Source organism: Passer domesticus, chromosome 10 (assembly GCF_036417665.1).
Source record: "Passer domesticus isolate bPasDom1 chromosome 10, bPasDom1.hap1, whole genome shotgun sequence".
Lineage (NCBI taxonomy): Eukaryota > Metazoa > Chordata > Aves > Passeriformes > Passeridae > Passer > Passer domesticus.
The window spans coordinates 27,967,942-27,987,924 of NC_087483.1; the positions used below are offsets into that span (position 1 = coordinate 27,967,942).

Sequence of the window (19,983 nt, forward strand, 5' to 3'; positions counted from 1 at the left end):
CCCGCTCAGCAGAGGGCAGCTGCCTGCTGTGCCTGGGGTGTTCAGCTCACCCAGCTTCACCCCAGCACTCCTCTCCGTGCAGGGGCCCTGCGTGCGTAAGCGTTACTAAGCCCCAGGGCCGAGCTGTTCCTGTTGTCAGAGATACAGCAGAGGCACTGCCAGCCCCTGAACTCAGCCTGAGTGCCTTGGGCCTTCACAGGGGTCCTGGATCCTTCTATGAGAAGTGCAAACCCTCTCCTCCCTTCCCTGTACATGCCAGGTCTCGTACATCACAGCAGACATTCTCTGTTCCTCTGGGCTTCGGCTAGTGCTGAGCAGGTAATGCAGAAGCACTTCCTTCCTCTCTCCACAGCTCAAGGCAGCAGCAGGGCCTGGCTGTTCAGTCCACTTGGACTGATTCTTCTTGGTCCAGGCTCCTCGCTAGGATGCTCTGTTGTCCCACAACAGAGTTCCCAAATGGATAGCAAAGGCAATGGCAGAAACCTCACTGTTGCCCTAAAGCAGGTTGAATCCAGCTACCCAAGGGCAGCATGGAGCAGTGAAGACAGGATCAGTCAGTTTGTCCATCCTCAGACCTGCTGTGTGATCTAGTGCTCTTTAGGCTGCATCACTGCAGCTGCACCATTGCATCTACTACCTGGAGGAGCTGACATGGGAAATGCTGTGTGTTAGTCTGGTGTAACACCCAAAAACAAATGGAGAGAGCCTGAGTACCATCAAATGTGCAGGGAATTTTTTATGCCATTGAAGGTCCTGTTCTCCCCACTTTCCTGTGCTCCCAGCCTGGACCTGGAGAGAACACAAGTCACACTATGCTTGCCTGTTGGAGCACTATTAGAGGGAAACTCACTTGTTTGATAAGCATTACTGTAGTAGGAGAGATCTCGAAGATGATGCCTTAAACAATGGGTGAGTCAGGGAAAAAGATATGAGAGTTGTTTACACCTGTGAGAGAGAAATTTGTCATCTCTGAGCTCTTTTTAGGGGCTGTGAGATGGTGGTGTGCCACCTCTGTTGTAGGTCTTCTCTGGTGCCTGTCAACCACAACCACTCTGAGTGCACTGAGCAAAGAGTGTAGCAGCTACCACACACTTTTCTTCTTTTATCTTCATCCTAAAATATAAATACACCAGGGGCAGCCTCTTTCCCAGGTTGGGGAAATTCCCAGTTCCTCTTCTCAGCTGGGAACTAGACCCTGACCCTGGTTTTGGAAAACATTTCAACGTGTGATGGAGCCATCATCTGTCCTGTTAGCAAAGAGAGATAGCAGCACTCCCAGACAGTGCTGGGGTGAGCTCTGCATCGTGTGGAGCTACAGCGTGGATGTTCTCACCCGGGGGCTTCTCTCTCACTTGGATCTTTGGGGCAATGGGGAGGTGAGGGGAGGGCAGAGATGTTCAGGGCTGGCAGGGAGGGACTTTTTCTTAGCAAGAGGTTTTGTTGGTAGCCACTGCCAAGGGCTATGAACTTGTAGGACTATAGACTCACAGCCCAGCTCAGCACCCAAAAGAGGGGAGAAGTCCTGTTTCTGCTAATGACATTTGGGGCTCAGGCAGAGGGAAGTCTGAGCTTGTTGTTCTGTCTCCCAGCGCTGGATTTGGCCCCTGCCTAACAGAGCCACATTTCTAATGCACATCTCTCCAACAGAAATACTGTAGGTACAGGTCCTGCTTCTTCCCACCGGTGTTTGGGCAGCGAAATGGGTGATGTTCCCCAGGACTGGGGCTGGTAGCCAGGCCAGGTTCCCGGCAGGTATGCAGCCAGCACGCCTGTGGCTGAGCATGAGCTTGGCAAGCTAACGGGACTGCCCCTCTCCTTGTGCGAATTACCGGGAGCACTCAGTCATCAGACAGTTAATGCACCGCACAACAGGCGCTTTCTTCTTGGCTCCTACTCCTGGCTCCCAGGGAGGGCTGAAATGGCCTTGGGGCAGGTGGGCAACAGAAGCTATCCTGAATCCCATTAAAACATTTAACACCTGCTGAATCGTGCCATTGTGTGGGAGATAAAGGGAAGGGAACAAAGCTGCTCTTGGGCTTCCCAGACAGGATGCCTGCTAGGCTTTGCTGTCCCATTGCAGCTGGGGAGCCTGAATCTCCTGCAAAGCCCCACTTGGCGGATCTCTGTGTCAGTGTGGGGAAGGCAGCAGTGTTGGGGACAAAGAATCAACCATTCCCTAGCTGGAATCAGCCCCTTCTCCCTCTGTACAGTGTATGAGGTAGGAACCTGGAAAAGTCCTGCCCTGACCAGCTTGCAGTGTCTGAAGAGCAGAAGTGTGAGGGTGATCCTTCCAAAACCCTTGGTGAAGCTGGACAGATCCTTCACCCCTGTCTCTCCATCTCCCAGACACTGGGCTTTGCCAGCTCAGCTGTGCCACTTTGGTGTTTGGGATTGGGAGCCATGCTCAGGCCAGGCCAGGGCACCTTGCTGGCTCCTGAGGGACACAAGGGGTACTCTGATGTGACCTAGTCAGTCCTCGTGGGACAGTGAGGCAGCACAAGCCCTTGGCTGCTGCAAGAGGAGGCTGAGGCTGCCTTTCCAAGGCCAGCCCCACTAAGAGCTTTGTCCCAGTGCTGCCCACCTGCCTGACAGGGAAGGGCACAAACTGGTAAATGCTGCCCCAGAGATGCCAGAACAGGTACAAGACACTCCCCAGGGTAGCAGTGCAGTGCTGGGCACTCTGCAAGCTCAAGGGACCTGCTTTGCTTGTGTTTTCTGTAAAGCAGCCCTGCAAGAACAGTATTTGCTGCTATTTAGTGAATGGTGTGGCCCTGCTCTTGCAGGAGAGAGGCTGGGGTGAAAGAGCACTTCTGACACGGCATATAGGCTTGGAGATGTCTGCTGGCACTGCAGCAGCACCTGTGGTACTTGGGGCTTCAAGGGCAGCAGCTTGGCATCACTCCAGCCAGGTCTGGGGGACCCCAGTCTGCAGAGGCAGCAGCAGGCAGGAGGGATGGAGCTTGCCTTTCAAAATCCTGAGTGGGAGAGGGTCAAGTCTCCAAGGAAGAAGAAGAATTGGGTGGCAGTGGCTGCTAAGGATCTGCCACTATCCTTTTGCATTTGGGAATCCATTCACTGCAGCCTGCAAGTACACTGCAGCTCTGGAGGGAGTGATGGTGATGGTTTCTAAAGCACACCCAGGACCAGGATTGCCGTGGGGGTTAAAGCAGCGTTGCCCCTTTCCCCACCCACAAACACACCCATCTACACAAACAAACAGGCCACTGCACTTGCACAAAGGAGCTTCTCCTGCCACCGCTGCTGCACTTCATGCTCTGTTATCCAAGGAGTTGTGGGTGCCAGAGTAACTGGGAGAGGGAGCCCAGCTCCTGCTGGCTCTGGCTGAGGTCAGCACAGGGCTGCCAGGGCTGAGCAGCGTGGCTGGGCACTGTGGGAGTGCATCCAAACTTCTCCTGCCTTCCATGAGCTCTGCTCCCAGAGCCAGCACGGGGACGTCTGCACTGGTTAACCTGCTGGGCAGTGACACAGCTGGGACACAAGGGTGCTGTGACTCTGGGATGCAGTGACCCACGGGGAAGCATGTGCACATGGAGTGAAACACATCCTGTTCCTGCTGCTGCGCTGGGACTGCTGGCTCCTGGCCTGTGTGGCCATGCAGGGAACACTCCCAAAGAGAGTGCTCCCAAAGTTGGTTTGAGCTGTGCTTTGCTGCCTAGCTCAGAAGTCTGTGGACTGCTCTAAACCATGCATGAGCATTGTGCTGGTGTGGCATGAGGAATTTCAGCATGAGTGGGGGGATTGGGGTAAGAACAAGGAAGACTTTTCTATCACTGTCACTCAGACTGCTTGGGGTAGGCATTAGATTTGCTTTTCTGCCCTGAGACTTCACAACTTCCTAACCTTTCAGCAGCCTAAAACACTGCAAGAAAGCCACTGCCATCCTAGAGCTGTCCAGGTAGGGTATCCTCACACCTGCTTCCCCTGGCCCCCTGCTCTCCTCTCGTCTCTGCTGCAAAGTGAGCCAGGCAGGTGGGTGGAAAAGTGACAGCTGGTGTTGTTCCAGTGCAGGTTAATGAATGTCTCCTCCTCTCCCCCCCACCTCCTCCTCCCCACCACCCCAGCACCCAGGCTCCTGGCTCCTATCAGCCCATCAGGCTCCCATTAACAAAGGCAGCCCTGGAGAGTTTGCATAGAGACCTGCTCTGCCTCTAATCTAGGTGGGCTAATCGCCTCCCTTGCCCAGCCTGCCTTCCCTGGGTCAATATTTGCTCTGAGCAAACACAGAGCTGTGACAGGTGTGCTGGGGAGAAGGCTCGCCGCCGCCAGCCCAGCCCTCTTGCCTGTCTCTGCTCAGTCACATCTCTCCGGCCCCCCGATCGCCGGCCAGCCAGCGCTATTTTTATCAGGACTATAAAAGCCCCATCCAGCCGGCGTCACCCTCATTTTCTGCTTGTGAGCCAGCGGGGGAAGGCGAAGCCACTTACCTGACAGCTGCCAGCGTGTCACCGGAGCCAGGTGAGCTGCTATAGCCCAGCACACCTTGGCCAGGATCCTGCCTGCCTGGCTGGGAACAGGGTACTGGGCATGGAGCACATCCCGGGGGCTTTCCTCAGACAAGTACCAGGAGTCCGGTCACACATCCGAGCTCCCGGGAAGGAAGGGGACGGGCTCAGGGGACACCGTCCAGCCTGTCCCCTTTTCTTAACTCTCTCGCCTGTATTTTCCAATCCTTTCTGTTCCCCTCCTCCATTTACTTTTCCTTTCTTCCTTTCTTCCCTGTTCTCCACCCTGCCGTGCCAGCTAACCTGCCCCTGCTCTGTTTGGCTTTCCCAGGCAGCAGGTGTCAAGCATCCACTTTCCAGACTTTACCCTCGGAGGAGCTGCTTTGGAGCAGCATGCGCAGCAAAGGACACCCAGCCTGGAAGGACCCAGCCCGGGAGGAAGGGGCTGCTGACAGCCCAAGGCACAGCACCCCTCCAGCCCACCCTGGCCCAAGTCGGATCATCTCTGCACTTGCCTGGCGTCGAGCCCCACGTGCAATACCTGACCTGAACGTTTTGTTCGTTCGGCTCGCGTTAGGCAGGTCCAGCCCGTCTGCAAGCGCATGGCTGGCGCTCGCCCCGCAGCACCGCAGCCCCGCAGCACCGCAGCCCTGCAGCCCCTGCTGCGGGCCAGGTGAACACCCAGTGCGTGTGCGGAGCAAAGTGCGCCAGGGACGTGCACAACACGCAATCTCACCCAAACACACGCAGCAGCGAGCGGCCAGTGCACACAGATGAAGCAATCCACACACAGCGTGCATGAACGCCATGGGACTTCCACATGGCACTGTGGGACGTGGGACCCAGGTGACAGTGGTACACATGGCCTTTCTGGCACTCAGCTTTGCAGGCTGTGACGTGCAGGGCCCGTGTCCATGTGGACACGGCATGGCAGGCACATGTAACGCTCTAGGCACACGCATCTTGCCCCTGTGGCTGATTGCTGCTTGTAGCAGCCTGCCGGGGAAGGGCAGCCTGGCCCTGGCAGCACTGCAGAGCCATGGCAGGCACAGAGCCCTGGCACGGTGCTGGCCCAGGGTGGAGTTTGGCAGGCCCTGCCAAGCACTCAGGTAGGTCTCAATGGTCTGCTGGCACCAAGGGAGCTTTAGCTGCTGGCAGTGAAGCAGCCCACTGCTGGGGAGGGCAGGAGCAGGCAGCCAGGAGCAGGGCAGAGGATGAGGGGTGTCACATCCTTTCTCGCCTCCCTCTGCCTTGATTCACTCCCAGGACCTGCACTTCCCAGCCCTCCCAGGACTGTCTGACTGTCCAGGGCAGGTGTTTCCTGTTGTGCACCCAAAGCCTGCAGGCCAGGTGCCAGATCCTGCTGATGGCAATCCCTCTGCCTATGCTTGCTGTGGAAGGGTGTGGGAGGTGGTGCTGGCAAGCCAGTGTGTGTCTTCCAGGACAGCCCTGCTCACTGCCTGCCCTGCTCTCCAAGCACAAGTGCTTGACCTGGACTCCTGTCCCATTCCACATCTGTCCCATCCCTCTCCCCCAGCAGCCAAAGACATTCAGAGCCCGGGGCTGCTCCTAGCACCATGGAGGCTGCACAGAGTCACAGAGAGCTAGGAGTTGGGACAGCAGTAACTCTGCTTTCCTCCCACCTCAGGATATTTTTTGGGAATGGAAAGATCCCTCACTCCCTACTCTCTATGTCTGGCTCTGCCTGCGATTTCTCTGTCAGCCCTGAGCTGCTTCTGCCCTGCCCTCAGGCACAGGCACTTCCATAGCACAGGATCCAGTTCTGGTCCTGCTGTGCTCAGGGATGCTCTGAGTTTACAGGTGGATCCTGAGCCCATCTGCAGCCTCTCTACAAACACCAAAAACGTTCAGCCCATCCACCCAGTGTGGATGGAGGAGAGGTTGGAGTGTGCTAAGGTTCATGATGATTCCTGCTGCTTTCCCTCACCCCCATGCAGCTATGCACAGGACAAAGCTCAGCAGCCCTGGTCCTGAAGTGGGATCTTGTTCCCTCCTTGGGGTGCCCCTGCAAGGGGCAGAGATGAGGCACCTCCTAGGCTTCCTGTTTGGGCAGATGCTTTGGGAAGTTTCCATCAGGTGGTGTAGGCAGGGGCCAAAATCAAAGAGCATCTCCAGGGTTGCCACACTCCCTGCATCCCCAGAGCTAAGGGTCCATCCTAGCCTGGGAACAATGTGGTCACTGGCCATCACTGTGGTCATGGGCCCTTGGGGCTGTGTCTCCAGGCTCTGTGTCCCCTGCTACCAATCCTGACAAAGTTGAAAAGCTGAGAAAGCACAACACATCCCCTGATATGCACAACCCTCTGCAGCTGCCCTGCTCAGGCTGGGATCAAACAGAACATGATTAATAACTGTGAGCAAAGCCAGACCCTGCTGTCCATGTGCTCCGGTCGCTGCACGTGTGTCCCTGTGGGGGCAGAGCCTGGAGATGGTATCTGGCAGAGCAGGGCTGTGGAAATGCAGCCAGGCTGCCTCTGCTTTCACCTGCCTGCTCCAGCCCCTCTGGGCTCTCTTGTGCCCTATGGCTTACCTGCCCCCCTGCCACCTCCCCAGCCTGCTCCCACTGCCCCAGCTCTGCCAGCCCAGTGGCCCTGGGACGCTGTTCCAAGGTGGGATGGCTCCCAGCAGCCACATTGTCCTGAGGGCTGTGTTACCTGGGGAATGAATGACTCTCTGGCAGGATTAGCAGCCAAGGGTGAGCTTCTCCTCACAACAGGCAGAGCCAGAGGCACCAAACACCCACTTTTACATGTCAGAGCCAGTGCTGGTACCACGGGTACCAAGGCTGGCATGGGATGGGGCACAGTGGGGTATTGCTGTCTGTGCTGGGTGGTGCTGATCCCCAAACCCCAGGCTCTCCATGGCCAGTGGCACGGCTTTGGGGACCTTGGGACCTGGGCTGGGGATTTCCATGGCACAGTTCCGCACCAGGAGGATTTGCATGGAGAGGGCAGGGTGCAGGAGGAGCACTGTGGAGACGCAAGTGCCCAGGTTTGGATTTGCACACAGGTGTAGCTTCACACAGGTGTGTATGTGCATGCATGCCCGTGTATTTGCATAGGGGTTTCAGTGTGTGTGCCCTCCCCGGCAGGCAGAGCAGAGCTGGTGCATCCCTGTCCTGTGTGTGTGTGTTCTCCTGCTGAGCTGAACGGGCCGTGCTGGCCATGCCCCTGTGGTGCTGCTCCGTTTCCTGGTGTGTGCAGCTGAAGGTGTGGGTGAGAGCAGAGGTGTGCACTGCTGCTGGCAGCCTCTGGGCTGCTCATGTCCTGCCCAGCCCGGATGGGGTGTGCCATCCTGGGGCAGGCCCTGCTTTATTCAGGATGTGGGAGAGGCAGCTGGCTGTCCTCAGCACACCAGAGCTCTGGAGGGGACCAGCCCACAGCGCTGTGTGGGCACCTCAGGGGCTGAGAACCAGAGTGGTGTGAGCATCTCTAGACCTCAACTGACCCCGCTCAGCCTGTCTGGCACATCTCTGCTGTGCCTGAAGGACGTGCCCAGGCAGAGCAGGAGCTGCCTGCCCCTCAAAGTCAGTCTGTCCCAGCAGCACTGTGGGTACCCAGAGAGTTTGCACAAGGAGACAGGCTGCTTGTGACCCTGGGGATGAGCTGATGTTGGAGGCCAGAGTGCTGCTCCAGCCTGCTCCTGGCATGGCCAGACCCGGGGCAGGGAGCACAGGGACTGTCCTCGCTCTGTGTCCTGCACTCCCCTTGCCAGGCTTCAGGTGCTGTCACCAGGCCATGAATCCATCCCACACACCACCCCCAGCTGCAGACAACAAGAAGAGGCAGACTTCAGTCTCCCTGGACTCTGGGACAAGCTTATCCCCCTCTGTCAGACAGGATGGAGGGGAGAGCTGCGTCCCAGGCATGGATCTGCATTCTACTGTGGTGAAACTACAGGAATTCTGCACACTCCAACCCATTCCTGGCCGTGGGGAGTATCAGGGACAGCATAGGCACAGCCTGGCACCCTCCCTCCTGCACCCACACACCACTGGGGTGAGGGGACATGTTTTACAATTGCCCCAAAAAAATGTCTTTGAGCCCCCATGAGAGAAAGGGATAAGGGAGAGCCCTGATGAAGGAGTCAAGATGCTGGGGTGAAAAAAACAGAGCTTATACTCATCCTGCCTCTTGGAGCACATCAGCCCCATCCTCCCACAGGGCCTGCAGGAAGGGGTGAGTGATGGGGCTCCTCTCTTCCCAGCCGGCAGCTCTGGGAAGTGCGTGGGCAGCCTGCCCAGGGGATGGACACTGAGCAGGCTGCCAGGGCTGCTGCTTCTGGCCCAGCTATTGCTGGCTTCAGGAGCCCTGGGGCAGGATGTTCTGTTCCTGTGGCAGCACCTGGCTCAGCCCCCGCCTGCGCTGATCCTCGGAGCTGCTGGAGGAGGGGACCTGCCGCTGCCAGCCTGTCCATCTGCCTCCTGCGTGAGCATCACCCAGCTTGGGGTGCCTGCCGCTACAGATGAGGCTAACAGGGCAGTGCAGGAGCACTAGGGTGGAGTGGGAGCTTGGCCAGGTGCAGCTGAGCTGGTGTCCCCTGGCTCTGAGGCTGCCAGCCTTAATCTTGCACTCTGCACCTCCATGACAACACCCTAGATGCTATAGGTAAGGCTGGCATCTGGGAAGCTGTGCTCAGCCCGTGGTATCCCTCCAAACTGGCACAATGTACTGAAGGAGATGGATCAGCAGCTGCATCCGGGCCAGGCTGGGTGTGGGTTGGGATGTGCTCCCCTGTCTCCATCACCACAGCCCTGGGACTGGTCTGCACTGGGGACTCTGAGGACCAGCAAGCTCCTCCAGGACACTGAAGACATGGGGTGCCCTGGAGGTGCCAGGCTGAGCTCACCTGTGCTAACAAGCAGGAGGTCACAGTGGCTGGCACCAGCAGGCTCCCTTCCAGGTCAGGATCTGGACCAGAGGACCAGACACTAGCTCCTCTGCCCCAGTGCCTGGCATCCCGACTGGGTAAGGTGTGACAGAGGGGACAGCTCAGGCTGAAAGGGACATGCCACCCCGGGTTCCCTTTTGGAGCAGTCTGGCTTGGTTTTGTGCTGCTGTCAGTTCCCTCCCAGGGCTGGGCTAGGCTGGGGAGGCAGCCTTTGCCACCTGCTCACACCCAGGCTGTAATCCACAGGCAGGAGGGAAGCAGCTGGCGGAGCCTCCCTGACCTTCAGGTGGGATTAGTCCCCATGGGAACAGTGGGGAGCAGGCAGGTGAGGCCACGGCTCCCCTGGCACTTCGTGGGGACCGAGCACACCCCCATGCTGGGGACAGCCACGCTCAGGTGGTGAACGGGTGGCACAGGGTGACCCCGTGTCCCTGGCAGTGTCCTTGTCCGGGAGGGCTGTGCCGGTGCACCCCCAGGGCTGTGGGTGCCACAGGGCAGGGCCCACGAGGAGGGGGCGAGCAGCGTGCCTGGCGTGGCCACGGTGCCAGGGGCATGGAACAGCTGGCAGCCCCCGCCGTGCGTGTGCACCTGCGTGGGAGCTAATCCCAGCAGCATCTGCCGGGCTCCTGCCGCCCCAGGAGCTTCTGGCTGCAGGGATGGGACGGGGCGGCTGCGTGCACAGGGGACACGTGCCTGGGGGGCAGCTGGCAAGGGCTCCCTGTGCGAGGAGGCTGCTGTGGCAGATGTGTGCTGCGCACATACGGCTCATGTGGCCAGCACAGCTTCTGGAGGGGACAAGTGGCGCTGGGGATCCCAGCAACCCTTCTGGCTCTGGGGTCACATTCAGAAGGTGGGAGTAGGGGTTTTGGCTGGGATTAACCAGTGCTGGTGTGGCCACGTTCAGAGCAGCCCCGAAGCACAGGTGACTGGAGAGAGAAGGAGGGTGTTTGCATCCTTGTCGAGGAGGATGATTTCCCACAGAAATGAGGCTGGGGGAGAAAGCAGAGGAAAAAGGGAGCAGTGGGGCTGTGTGGGGGCAATGACACACCACCCCGATCTAATCAGCCAGACCCTGCAAATAAAAGCCACCTGTTTTGGCCCTGACAGCAGGAAGCCATCCCTAGAACAAACAGAGCACCAGGCAACTGGAAGAAAGACAAACAGGGGCCGGCTCCAGCTCCATCTGCTCCTCTGGGCCCAGCCCCCAGACCTCCAGCCCCCTGGAGAGCCGGTCCAGCCCCCAGTAGGGCTGGGGAGAAGGAGAGAGCAGCTAGAGGTCCTTGCAGGGTGTGACCAGGGCTCAGCCCTGCTGTCAGCCAGGTGGACACACACAGCTGTGCTGCCTTGGTCAGCCAGCCCAGATGTTCCATCAATGGGTACAGCTGTGTATTGCCACAGACATGGCATCGGCCTCGGGATTCCTGGGCAGCCCTTCAGCCTGCAGGCTCCCCAGCTGTGCCCTGTCCTGGGACCTGCACAAGGCACGGGGTTCAGCTCATGGCTGGCATGGTCTGGGCTTGGCAGGGAGCACTCGGGTGACCCTGTGCTCCCGCCGTGCCCCCGGGCTGCCGCGCTGTGCCCAGTGGCACTGGGAAACATGATCTGTTTTGCTAGTGCAGGGAACAAGCTGAGCTGGGAGCTACGAGGGGCCCTTATTAAATTAGCCTATGCAGGAGGCCCTGGGCGAGGGCTAACCAGCTCCCACAGCCCGCATCAGAGCTGCCCTTGAGCAGAGTCCCTGCCTGCCCCCGCACAGCCTCCCTCTGCCCCGACCCCAGCTGGGCAGGGGTGGCTGGGGCTTGCAGGTGACCTAGCCAGGGGAACGCTGGCTGGTGACAGGGACTACCTGGAGATGGCCCGGGAGGACAGGCTGCATCAGCATTCTGGGGTGCAGCCGGGGAAGGGAAGGCTCCTTGTGGGTGACCCCACTGACCCACTGGGGCTGTGGCTCCCATGTGGCTGCCCTGAATGTACCAAGCAGGAGGTGAAGCACATCCCAGAGAGTGCTGAGGAACGAGGGAGTGGCACTGTCTGCTCTGGGCTTCTCCTCGGCACCACTCGCCTTCCAGTGCTTTTATCCCAAATGTTGCATGGGGATGGCTGGGTGGCTTGCTTGCCCCTCGTGGCACACCCTCAGTGCCCCATGGATGCTGTGGCACACCATACAGTGCCCCACACCTGCACATCCTGTACAGCTTGCAGCATCCCATGTGTTCTGCGGTGCCTCACGCACTGGGGCTCTGTGATACACCCACAGTGCCCTGCACCTCAGAGTCCCCGGCTCAAGCACCCCAAACTAACCAGTGCCCCACATCTCTGTTCTCACAGCCCAGGCAAGGCATGGCAGCACCGTGGGGAGACCCTGCAGTGCACTAGCTCTGCCTCTTGCCAAGGTGATGGCCTCCCCAAATCCTGCCCAGACCTGTCTCCCAGCATTTTGAGAGATGTCCCCAGGCCACCAGGCTGCACCGGGGTTCTTTTCCTTCTCCAGGGAGCATCCCCATCCTTCCGTCCACCTTCTGCTTCCCCAGACAGCTCCAAGAGGGTCTCCTCCTCCCTGCTAGGAGCACTTCAGGCAACGCAAGCTGAGGGTCGCCTCCCCAGCGCCTGTGCCCTGCCAAGGGCCACTAATGTCCCTGAGCTGGAGCCTGCTCCAACCGCTGCCAGGCTGCACCCTCTGCTGGGACCCGCAGGCATCGGCGCGGATCCGCACCGAGCCGCGGGGCCGTCGGGCATGGGGAGGTGACAAAGGGAACCCCCGAGTGCTGCCCCCAGCCCCTCCTTGCTGTCACCCCTCAGTCCCCTGTTGGTGTTGATGCCAGGCGTACTAACACCACCCCCAGCTGCTCACACTGCATTCCCCATAACCAACAATGTCCGGGCCTCTTGTGATGTTGACCCCATGCCCAGGAGCCCCAGAAGGGCTGGAGCTTTCCTGGGAAGGTTTGAGGTGCTGTGGTCCGGCCCTTGCCCAGTGGCCAGCGTGGCACCTGCCCAGCTGAAGGTGGGGAGTGCCCGGCCTCACCACAGACTGCACAGGGGTGCTGCAAGAGACACAGCTGCCTGGACACCCAGGATTTCACAGCTCACAGGGCACTCTTCCTCCTTTCCAGCCTGTGTTGGCCTCGTCCATCCCAGGTCCTGGTAGGAGACACTGGGGATAGCTGCATGGCATGGTGCAGTTCCAGGCAGGGCAGCTCCTCCTCTCCAGGTGAGGGACACAGCTCTCTCCCAAAGCTGGTCCCCTCCTGCTGTGCACAGTGTCCCTGGGCAAGTGGAAGGTGAGTGGGAGCAGAGGGAGCTCTTTGTCAAGCCAGGGGAAATGCCCAGGGCATTACAATCTTTTAAGTGGGGTCCATTAGTGCCCAGTCTGCAGCCAGCACAGGAATCCCTGCAGGGCCTGGCTGGAAAAGGATGGCAGAGTCCCACGTGGAGGGGCAGAAGCAGCCCCAGATAAGCCCCGAGTTCCAGCGCGAGGCCATCAGTGCCCCTCAGCTCCCAGATGGTAAATCCCCACTTCACCCTGGCACCTCCTTCCCACGAGCCTCAACCCTGGCAAAGGCCGCGGATGCCCTGGGAAAGGCTGGGTCCCTAATCCCTGGGCCAAGCGGGGGCATTGTCCGGGGGCAGAAAGGAAAGCGGCGCGTCAGGCCCTTTGCCCATTGTGCCCTGAGCCCCTGCGCAAACACAGCCCAGCACTTTCATTGTCAGCGCGGCCGGGCGCGGGGGGGCCGCTCTCGCCACACTGCCTGAGTGGAATGGACAGCCGGAGCCTGGGCCGGGAGAGCAGCCGGGCCCCCCCACGCCCTGCCTGCTGACACAGCGCCCTGGCCGCCTGCACCATCGGCACTTCAGCGCCCGCCTATAAAGGGCGAGAGGAAAAGCGGCGCCGGCACCGCCACCTCCGCCTCTGTGCCCTGCCCTCCGACCAAGTAAGTACCGGGCTGTGAGCCCCAGACCCCAGTGCACAGGCGCTGCCCCGCTCCCTTCACCCCACAGCGAGCCCCCCACCCAGCGCTCAGCCCGGGGAAGGCAAGGGGCGGGTGCTGTGCGGCACAGGGGTGCCCTGTGCGGGCAGGAGGGATGGAGGAGCCGGGCTGCTCTGCCCCAGGGCTGCTCTTGCACCCGCATGTGAGCTGCGGTCAGCGCCGCCTCCCAGCAGTGGGTGCAGTGCCACCGCAGCCAGACAGCTCCCGCAGCCGTGGCAGGCAGCTTGGGAGGAGAAAAACTGAGGCAGTCCTGGGTACATCACATGGAGAGAGGGGCACTGCAAATTCCTCCTGCAGCTTGGGGTTCAGTGGACAGAGATCCCCCCGCACCGAAGGAAAGGGAATGGGAAATGTCCCCATGCCAGCCTGGGAGGGCAGGGGGCCAGTGGCACGGGCTGTGTGAGGGCAGCACCAGCACCATCCCGGGCTCAGCAGCAGGCAGGGTGGCTGGGGGCTGACGGTGGGCCCCTGCCCTGGGGTGATCCGTGGGGCTCTGCCAGCAGCCGAGCGACCCGTATGACCAGCAGTGAAGCCATGGACACCCTGGGGCAGTACAAGATCACGGTGTGGGAGGAGGAGAACTTCCAGGGCAAGCGCTGCGAATTCCTCATGGAGTGCCCCAGCATCATGGAGCGCGGCTTCCGCAAGATCCGCTCCATCAAGGTGGAGTCTGGCCCGTAAGTGCCCCGCCGTGGCCCCTTGGCACACCCCGTTCCAGCAAACCCGCTGCTCCCAGGGGACTGCTGGGAGCTGCTAGGGAGCCAGAGCACCCAAATTCTTCCTCAGCTATGGCACGGCCTCATCACGCGACCTCCCTGCTTGTGCTCCTTCTGTTTTCCCATCTGCTAATCAGGGAGACCTTACCAAGGCAAGGCGTAGGTTGGAGGCAATGATGTGGCTCTGGGGAGAGGGGATCCCACTTTCAAAAGGGACATTTGCTGCTAGCAAGGACCCCAACATCTGTGACAGACCCATAGCCTGCCAGGATGTCCCTGTCCCCTGCCCAGGGAGGAGAAGCTGACCCCTAACTGATCCTGGGGGCTGTGTCACACATTCCTGAGGGTTTTCCTCCTCTTCCTTCCAGCTGGGTAGGCTTCGAGTACCCTGAGTACCAGGGACAGCAGTTTATCCTGGAGAAGGGTGACTATCCCCGGTGGGAGGCCTGGAGCGGGAACAGTGGCTACCGGACCGAGCACCTGCTCTCCTTCCGGCCCGTCAAATGCGCAGTGAGTTTCTGGGACACCACAGAGGGCGGGCTCGGGGCAGGCAGAGCCTCCTCCAGGCAGCCCAGCATGGAGGCCGTGAGGGACACACTGGAGGATGACTTACACGGGGCATGGGATGGAGGGGTGAGCTGTTCACAGAGGTACGTGCCAAGTGGAGGAGTAGCAGCACCCACCAGCCCCCACCTCCCTGCAAAGATCCCGGGATGCTTTTTAGGTCTAAAATTTAACCTGAACCACAATTCCAGCTCCTTCTGCTCTGCGCTTTGGAGAGCCGCCTCCCAGGCCGGGGTTCCAAGGCCTTGTCCCCCAGCCCTGATTCCCGGGGATGGGGTGAGCAGAGAGGAGCAGGCAGGGATGCTCGGAGCGCAGGGCCCGTCCCTGGCAGCCGGGGCACCTGAGGCGTGCCGGCAGCCCGGCTCTATCGCTCCATCTGCAGAGACGCTGCCGCTCGCAGCGGCGGCACGTCTGCGCCTCCGAGCGGGGGGTCCCCCCCCAACTTTTAATAATCACCAGGCAGATATGTGCAGGCTTTAATAAAGGGGATGCGATAAGATCACTCCTTGCTGGCAGGACTGCTCCTCGGTGCAGATAGATGCATGTGGGGGCTGGGCACGGGGGACAGTGCTGCATCACTCAGTGTCCCAGCCATTAACCCCACCGTGTCCAGCACCCAGAAAGGCCCCGCAGAGCTCAGGGGACCTCTCTCAGCATCCTGCCTTGCCCTGAACCCTCCTGCAACCTTGGGGAGCGTGGTGATGCTGAGGGCAGCAGTCTGTGTGGGTCCAGAAGTTGTAGCCACTAACTCTCACTGGCAGCTGTGCATTGGGACCACAGGGACACAAGAGCAGCATCCTCGGGGCAGTTCTGGGGTGTCCCAGTGAGGGGGTGCCAGGTTGAAGGACATCCCCATGCATTGCACCAAAGCTGCTCACAATCCCAGGCCTCTCAAAGTGCCTTGGTGTGTGTCACACTGATGCCACATCCCCTATCCCTGGGCAAGCCAACCCATTCCTGCTGACCTCCAGCTCTGTCTCTCTGCAGAACCACAATGACAGCAAAGTCATCCTCTACGAGGCTGAGAACTTCCAGGGTCACAAGTTTGAGCTGAGTGACGACTATCCCTCGCTGCAGGCCATGGGCTGGGGCAACAAGGAGGTGGCATCCATCAAAGTGAACGCTGGAGCGTGAGTGCAGCCAGTGGGGCAGGGACTGGGGCTGCCAAGAGCAGGGGTTCAGAAGCACCTCCTTGCATAAAACACCTCCATAAACCCTGGGATGTGGAAGGGACACCCCCTCAAAAAAGGGATGCATTCCTGCTACCTTTTCCTTGAAAATACAAGCCATTGGGTATTTTTCTGTCCCTCTCCTCCCAGGGCAAGCAGAGGGATGGGATGGGATGGGATGGGATGGGATGGGATGGGATGGGATGGGATGGGATGGGATGGGATGGGATGGGATGGGATGGTTTGGCTTGGGATGGGATGGGATGGGATGGTTTGGCTTGGGGCTCTGAGCCAAGGGTCTGCCTGCAGGTGGGTGGCATACCAGTACCCAGGATACAGGGGCTACCAGTACGTGCTGGAGCGGGACAGGCAGAACGGCGAGTTCAAGAAGTACAATGAATACAGCAGCCAGGCCCACACCAACCAGATCCAATCCATCCGCCGCGTCCAGCACTGAACAGGGGCAGGGCTGTGTGCCCTGCAGCCTCCAGGCTGCTGTGCAATAGACCTCTATCCGGTAGCAAATAAAGGCATTTGTCAAAAAAAAAAGACTGCTCCTGCCTCTGCTCTGCTCCTCACGGGGCTGCCATGCTGGGAGGACCATGGTGGCAATCTGGAAGGTTTCCCCTTCCCCAGGCAGTTTTGGGCTCATGGCCAGCTCCAGCCTGGGCTGAGCTCTCTGCACCCCACCTCTCATCCATGCACAGTTCCACTGCTGTGATGCTCTGGTTGGGAAAAGGGGAACTTACTGGGCAAAAAGAGTGCTGGAGGTGGGAGAGGGCACCAAGAGGGCTGTGCCCTGGGAAGAGGCATCCAGCAGGGTTCTACCCTGGGTTCTCCTCCCGGGATCAGTGCCAGGGAAATTGGTTGCTATAAAGTCTGCGAAAACTCAAGGTCCCCTTCCTCTGCACGCCTCTGGAAGAGAGAAGGGGGTCCCTGCCTGCTGCAGGCATGGGAAGGAGGAAGAGCATAGGGATCATCTGGGGCAGGACGGGACTCTGACAACACACGGGGCAGCCACAGTTGTGTCAGGTGTGGGGGCACTGGCACAGAGGGGCTGGGGACAGGTGGCTGTGCAGGAGTCAGGGGAAGGAGGTCTGAGGGCAGTGCTCCACAGGTGGCAGGGGGCCTGGCTTGATGCTCACAGGTGTGTGTGTCCTCCCCCAGCCTTGCCACGCCAGCATATCCGTGCCAGCATCCGGCTCCGGGACACCGGGAGCCCCACCCAGCCTCCTCCTCCTCCTCCAGCACCCTTTCCCAGCCTCCTCCTCTCCCATCTGGCTCTGAACCCTCCTGGGGTGCAGGCTACCCATCCCGAGGTGCTCCCTGCACCCAGCACATTGCTTCCTCCTCCTCTCCTCCTCCTTGTCTTCCATCCTGCTCCAGCACCCCAAAGCCCTCCTGGGGCACAGGCTTTTGGTCCCGAGGCACTCCCCACACCCAGGACATGGATGTGTGGTGGAACAGTTCTGAGTGCCTCAGATGCCTGGGCTCCCTGATGCCCACCCTGCTACAAACATGCTTTGCCCCAAGAAAGGGAGTGTCCCAGAAGGCTGCTGGGAGGCTGGGTTGGGGGTCAGTCTGTGCACACCCCTCACCCAGCAGTGTGCAGAGACCCCAGCCCTGGTGTGTGTGTCAGCATGTGCATGTGTGTGTGTGTGCGTGTGTGAGAGAGCTGCACACGGCTGAGCACACACGTGTTTCCCTGCATGCCCCCTCTCCCCTCCAGCCCCAGTGCTGCTGTGCAGAAGACGCAGCAGCACCTGTGTCCCCCCATCCCCATGGCACCCCGGCTGCAGAGTGCCCCCAGCCCGCCCCCGTCTCCTCCGTGTCCCCGCTGGCCCCACCCCACGCCGGCCGGCCGCACGGCCTCTCCCCCAGCACAAACACATTCCGGCACACCTGGCCAGGTGCAGCCAGCCCAGGGCCACGTCAGCTCGGCTCCGCTCCACAACGCCGGCTCACAGGTGAAGCTTTCCCGGGCGCCTGCTCACAGGGCTGTGAGGGGGGTACGGGTGGGCTGTAGGGGTCGTTGCAAAGTCTGGGGTCCTTATTGCTCCACCTGGGGTGGGAGGAGAGCACTGGAGTGGGGGGTGCAGGCAGACTGCCTCCTGCAGCTGGAGGGACCGGCAGCTGCTGCCAGCTGGGCGTTCCACATGTCTGGGCTCCATCCCCAGAAGCCCCACAGACCTGAAATCTCATTTCCTAGATCCCACTCAGACCCACAGCCCAGTCCCTTGTTCCCCCATGGACCTGGGCCCCTGTTTCCCGGTTTGTCATGTACCCCGCCCTCCTCATCCTCTGGTCTGCCCCAGCTCCCCCATGAACCTGGGGTCACATCACTCTGGTCCCCAAAGCTCCACATGGACACAGGGCTTGCCAGCTCTTAGGATCTGACATTCCCTGTCCTTCAGCACACCTCTGATCCCAGATCACTCAAAGACCCCAGGCCCCTCACATCCCACTTTAAGCCCCCCACCAACTGGCTTTCCCAGGGACCCAGGTGTCCCATTCCCAGTGCCCTCCAAAGCACCCCCTCCTCCAGCTCCTGCAGCCCTAAACCTATTTCTGAGCCTGACCCCTACTCCACCCCCATCCCCTCCTCACTCTGGGCTGATGCGATGTCCCTCAAGCCCCCCTCCACCATGCAGGTTTGCTGCAGGGGTATCGTGGTCCCCGGGCTGCCAGAAGAGGACGGGTCGGTGGTGTGGCACGCCCCCGCCTCACGCCGCTCTCTCCGGGGCTTGTTTTCCGTTGCCTGCGGGTTGTTTCAGTGACTCAGGCAGCGAAAGCAAGTCTGGGAGGCTGCGGAGCCACTGCTGGGACAGCTGCTCTTTGGGGGCTGGGGAGGAGAGGGATGCAGGAGAGGGAGAGGGGATGTACTGAGCTGGACACCCACTCAGAGGTTCAGGGGAGATCAGGAGACAAGTTGGGGGAAGAGAAGCTTTCTAAACGCTGTTACCTCCAAACAGGATTGCTGGGGAATTGCTGGGGGAATATCATGGTCTCTGCTCATGTCTCCCCTTGCCAGCATCTGCTCTTTGTCCATGATGGAGATGGGCAGCAGAGGTGGGGCGCCTGGAACAGAGGTGGAGCTCAGTAACCAAGGGACCTCCTGTTTCCTAAACACTTGGGACACCCCCTGCCAAGAGGAGACACCAGCTCTGTTGGGTTGAGCATCACTCCCCTTGGGTTGCAGCTTCTCTTGCAGGGCAGGCACATTTTGGGTGCAGTGTAAATAAAAACTGTGAGTCTGGCATGGCTGTACCCTGATTTCCATTAGGTTCATATCTTGTAATGATCACTTTCCAGAAAGGCAGCTAAATCCAGCATGAGAGCTCATCCTTCTGCCAGACATCAATGAAACACTACAGAAGTTGTGAGCTTGGCTGTACAGTGTTGGACTCGTGGGGGAGAGCTGGTGACAGCTGCTGGCACACTGCCTGCCTGCCTCAAGCTGTGGGATCCTGTGCAGGGTCCACTCCTGACCCGGGGGACAGAGACTCTGGCAGCACCCCACAAGTGCATAAAACATCTGGGGCCATGGGTGACAGTGAAAAACCTGGCCAGATGTGTCTTTTTGGAGCTGTTATCACCTTTCTCCATGAAATGTCCTCCTGTCTTCAGAATATACCCAGGACAAGCAGATGAAGATGGGGCCATCCTGGTTTGTGTGGGTGTTGGGGGTTACCCAGCTTCTCTGGATCCCAATAAAGATGTGCAGCAGGTTGGGACAGGGCTGGGTGCTGTGGGATGGTCACAGGCTTGACTGTCCCTGCGGCAGGGACTATTCAGGAGAGCACAGAGGAGCCAGGGAGGTGGCAGAGCTGTGGGACGACATGGTGCCACCGGCTGCTGGAGCTGCACTTACCCACCCCAAACCTCCGGGCACTGCAGTGAACCCCGTGACCATTGTCCTGGAGGTGGAGGGCCCTGGTGGGGACTCACCGGCCCACCCAGGGCTCTGTGAGCTGCACGGAGCCCCCAGGAGTGTGCTGGTGATGCTGGGCAGGGGCAGGGGCGGACCCCAGGGCGGTGGGAGGCCAGGGGCCGGGCACAGCGCGGGTGCTGCTGCCCGTGCCCCGCCAGGAGCGGCTCCAGGCGCTGCGGGCGGCTCGGGAGCCGGGCGCTGGAGGGAGGCCGGGCCCGGCGGTCTCCAGGCAGGCAGCGG

The 19,983-nt window shown here is 60.1% G+C and overlaps 1 protein-coding gene and 1 long non-coding RNA gene across 5 annotated transcripts in view; one reads left to right on the plus strand and one right to left on the minus strand.

The window, feature by feature from the left end:
• Positions 1–19,983, minus strand: part of LOC135309032 (uncharacterized) — a 30,626-nt gene that overhangs the window by 2,663 nt on the left and 7,980 nt on the right. The window contains exons 2-4 of one of the 2 annotated variants that reach the window (XR_010369341.1): positions 18,775–18,890; positions 18,420–18,654; positions 17,715–17,874 (exon numbers count right to left, since the gene is read on the minus strand). This is a non-coding gene — a long non-coding RNA (uncharacterized LOC135309032). The remainder of the gene's footprint in view (positions 1–17,714; positions 17,875–18,419; positions 18,655–18,774; positions 18,891–19,983) is intronic. The other variant, XR_010369340.1, reaches the window with a different exon arrangement.
• On the plus strand, positions 4,786–16,361 carry CRYBA2 (crystallin beta A2). Of its 3 annotated transcripts, XM_064434855.1 has the most exons (5): positions 4,786–13,306; positions 13,867–14,040; positions 14,448–14,589; positions 15,631–15,773; positions 16,122–16,361. In XM_064434855.1, the coding sequence occupies exons 2-5, from the start codon at positions 13,880–13,882 to the stop codon at positions 16,267–16,269; spliced, it is 594 nt and encodes a 197-aa protein (XP_064290925.1). In that variant the 5' UTR covers positions 4,786–13,306; positions 13,867–13,879; the 3' UTR covers positions 16,270–16,361. The 3 variants fall into 3 exon arrangements, with proteins under 3 accessions (XP_064290925.1, XP_064290922.1, XP_064290923.1); XM_064434852.1 differs by lacking the exon at positions 16,122–16,361 and having other exon boundaries at positions 13,864–14,040; positions 14,448–15,766; XM_064434853.1 differs by lacking the exon at positions 16,122–16,361 and having other exon boundaries at positions 14,448–15,766.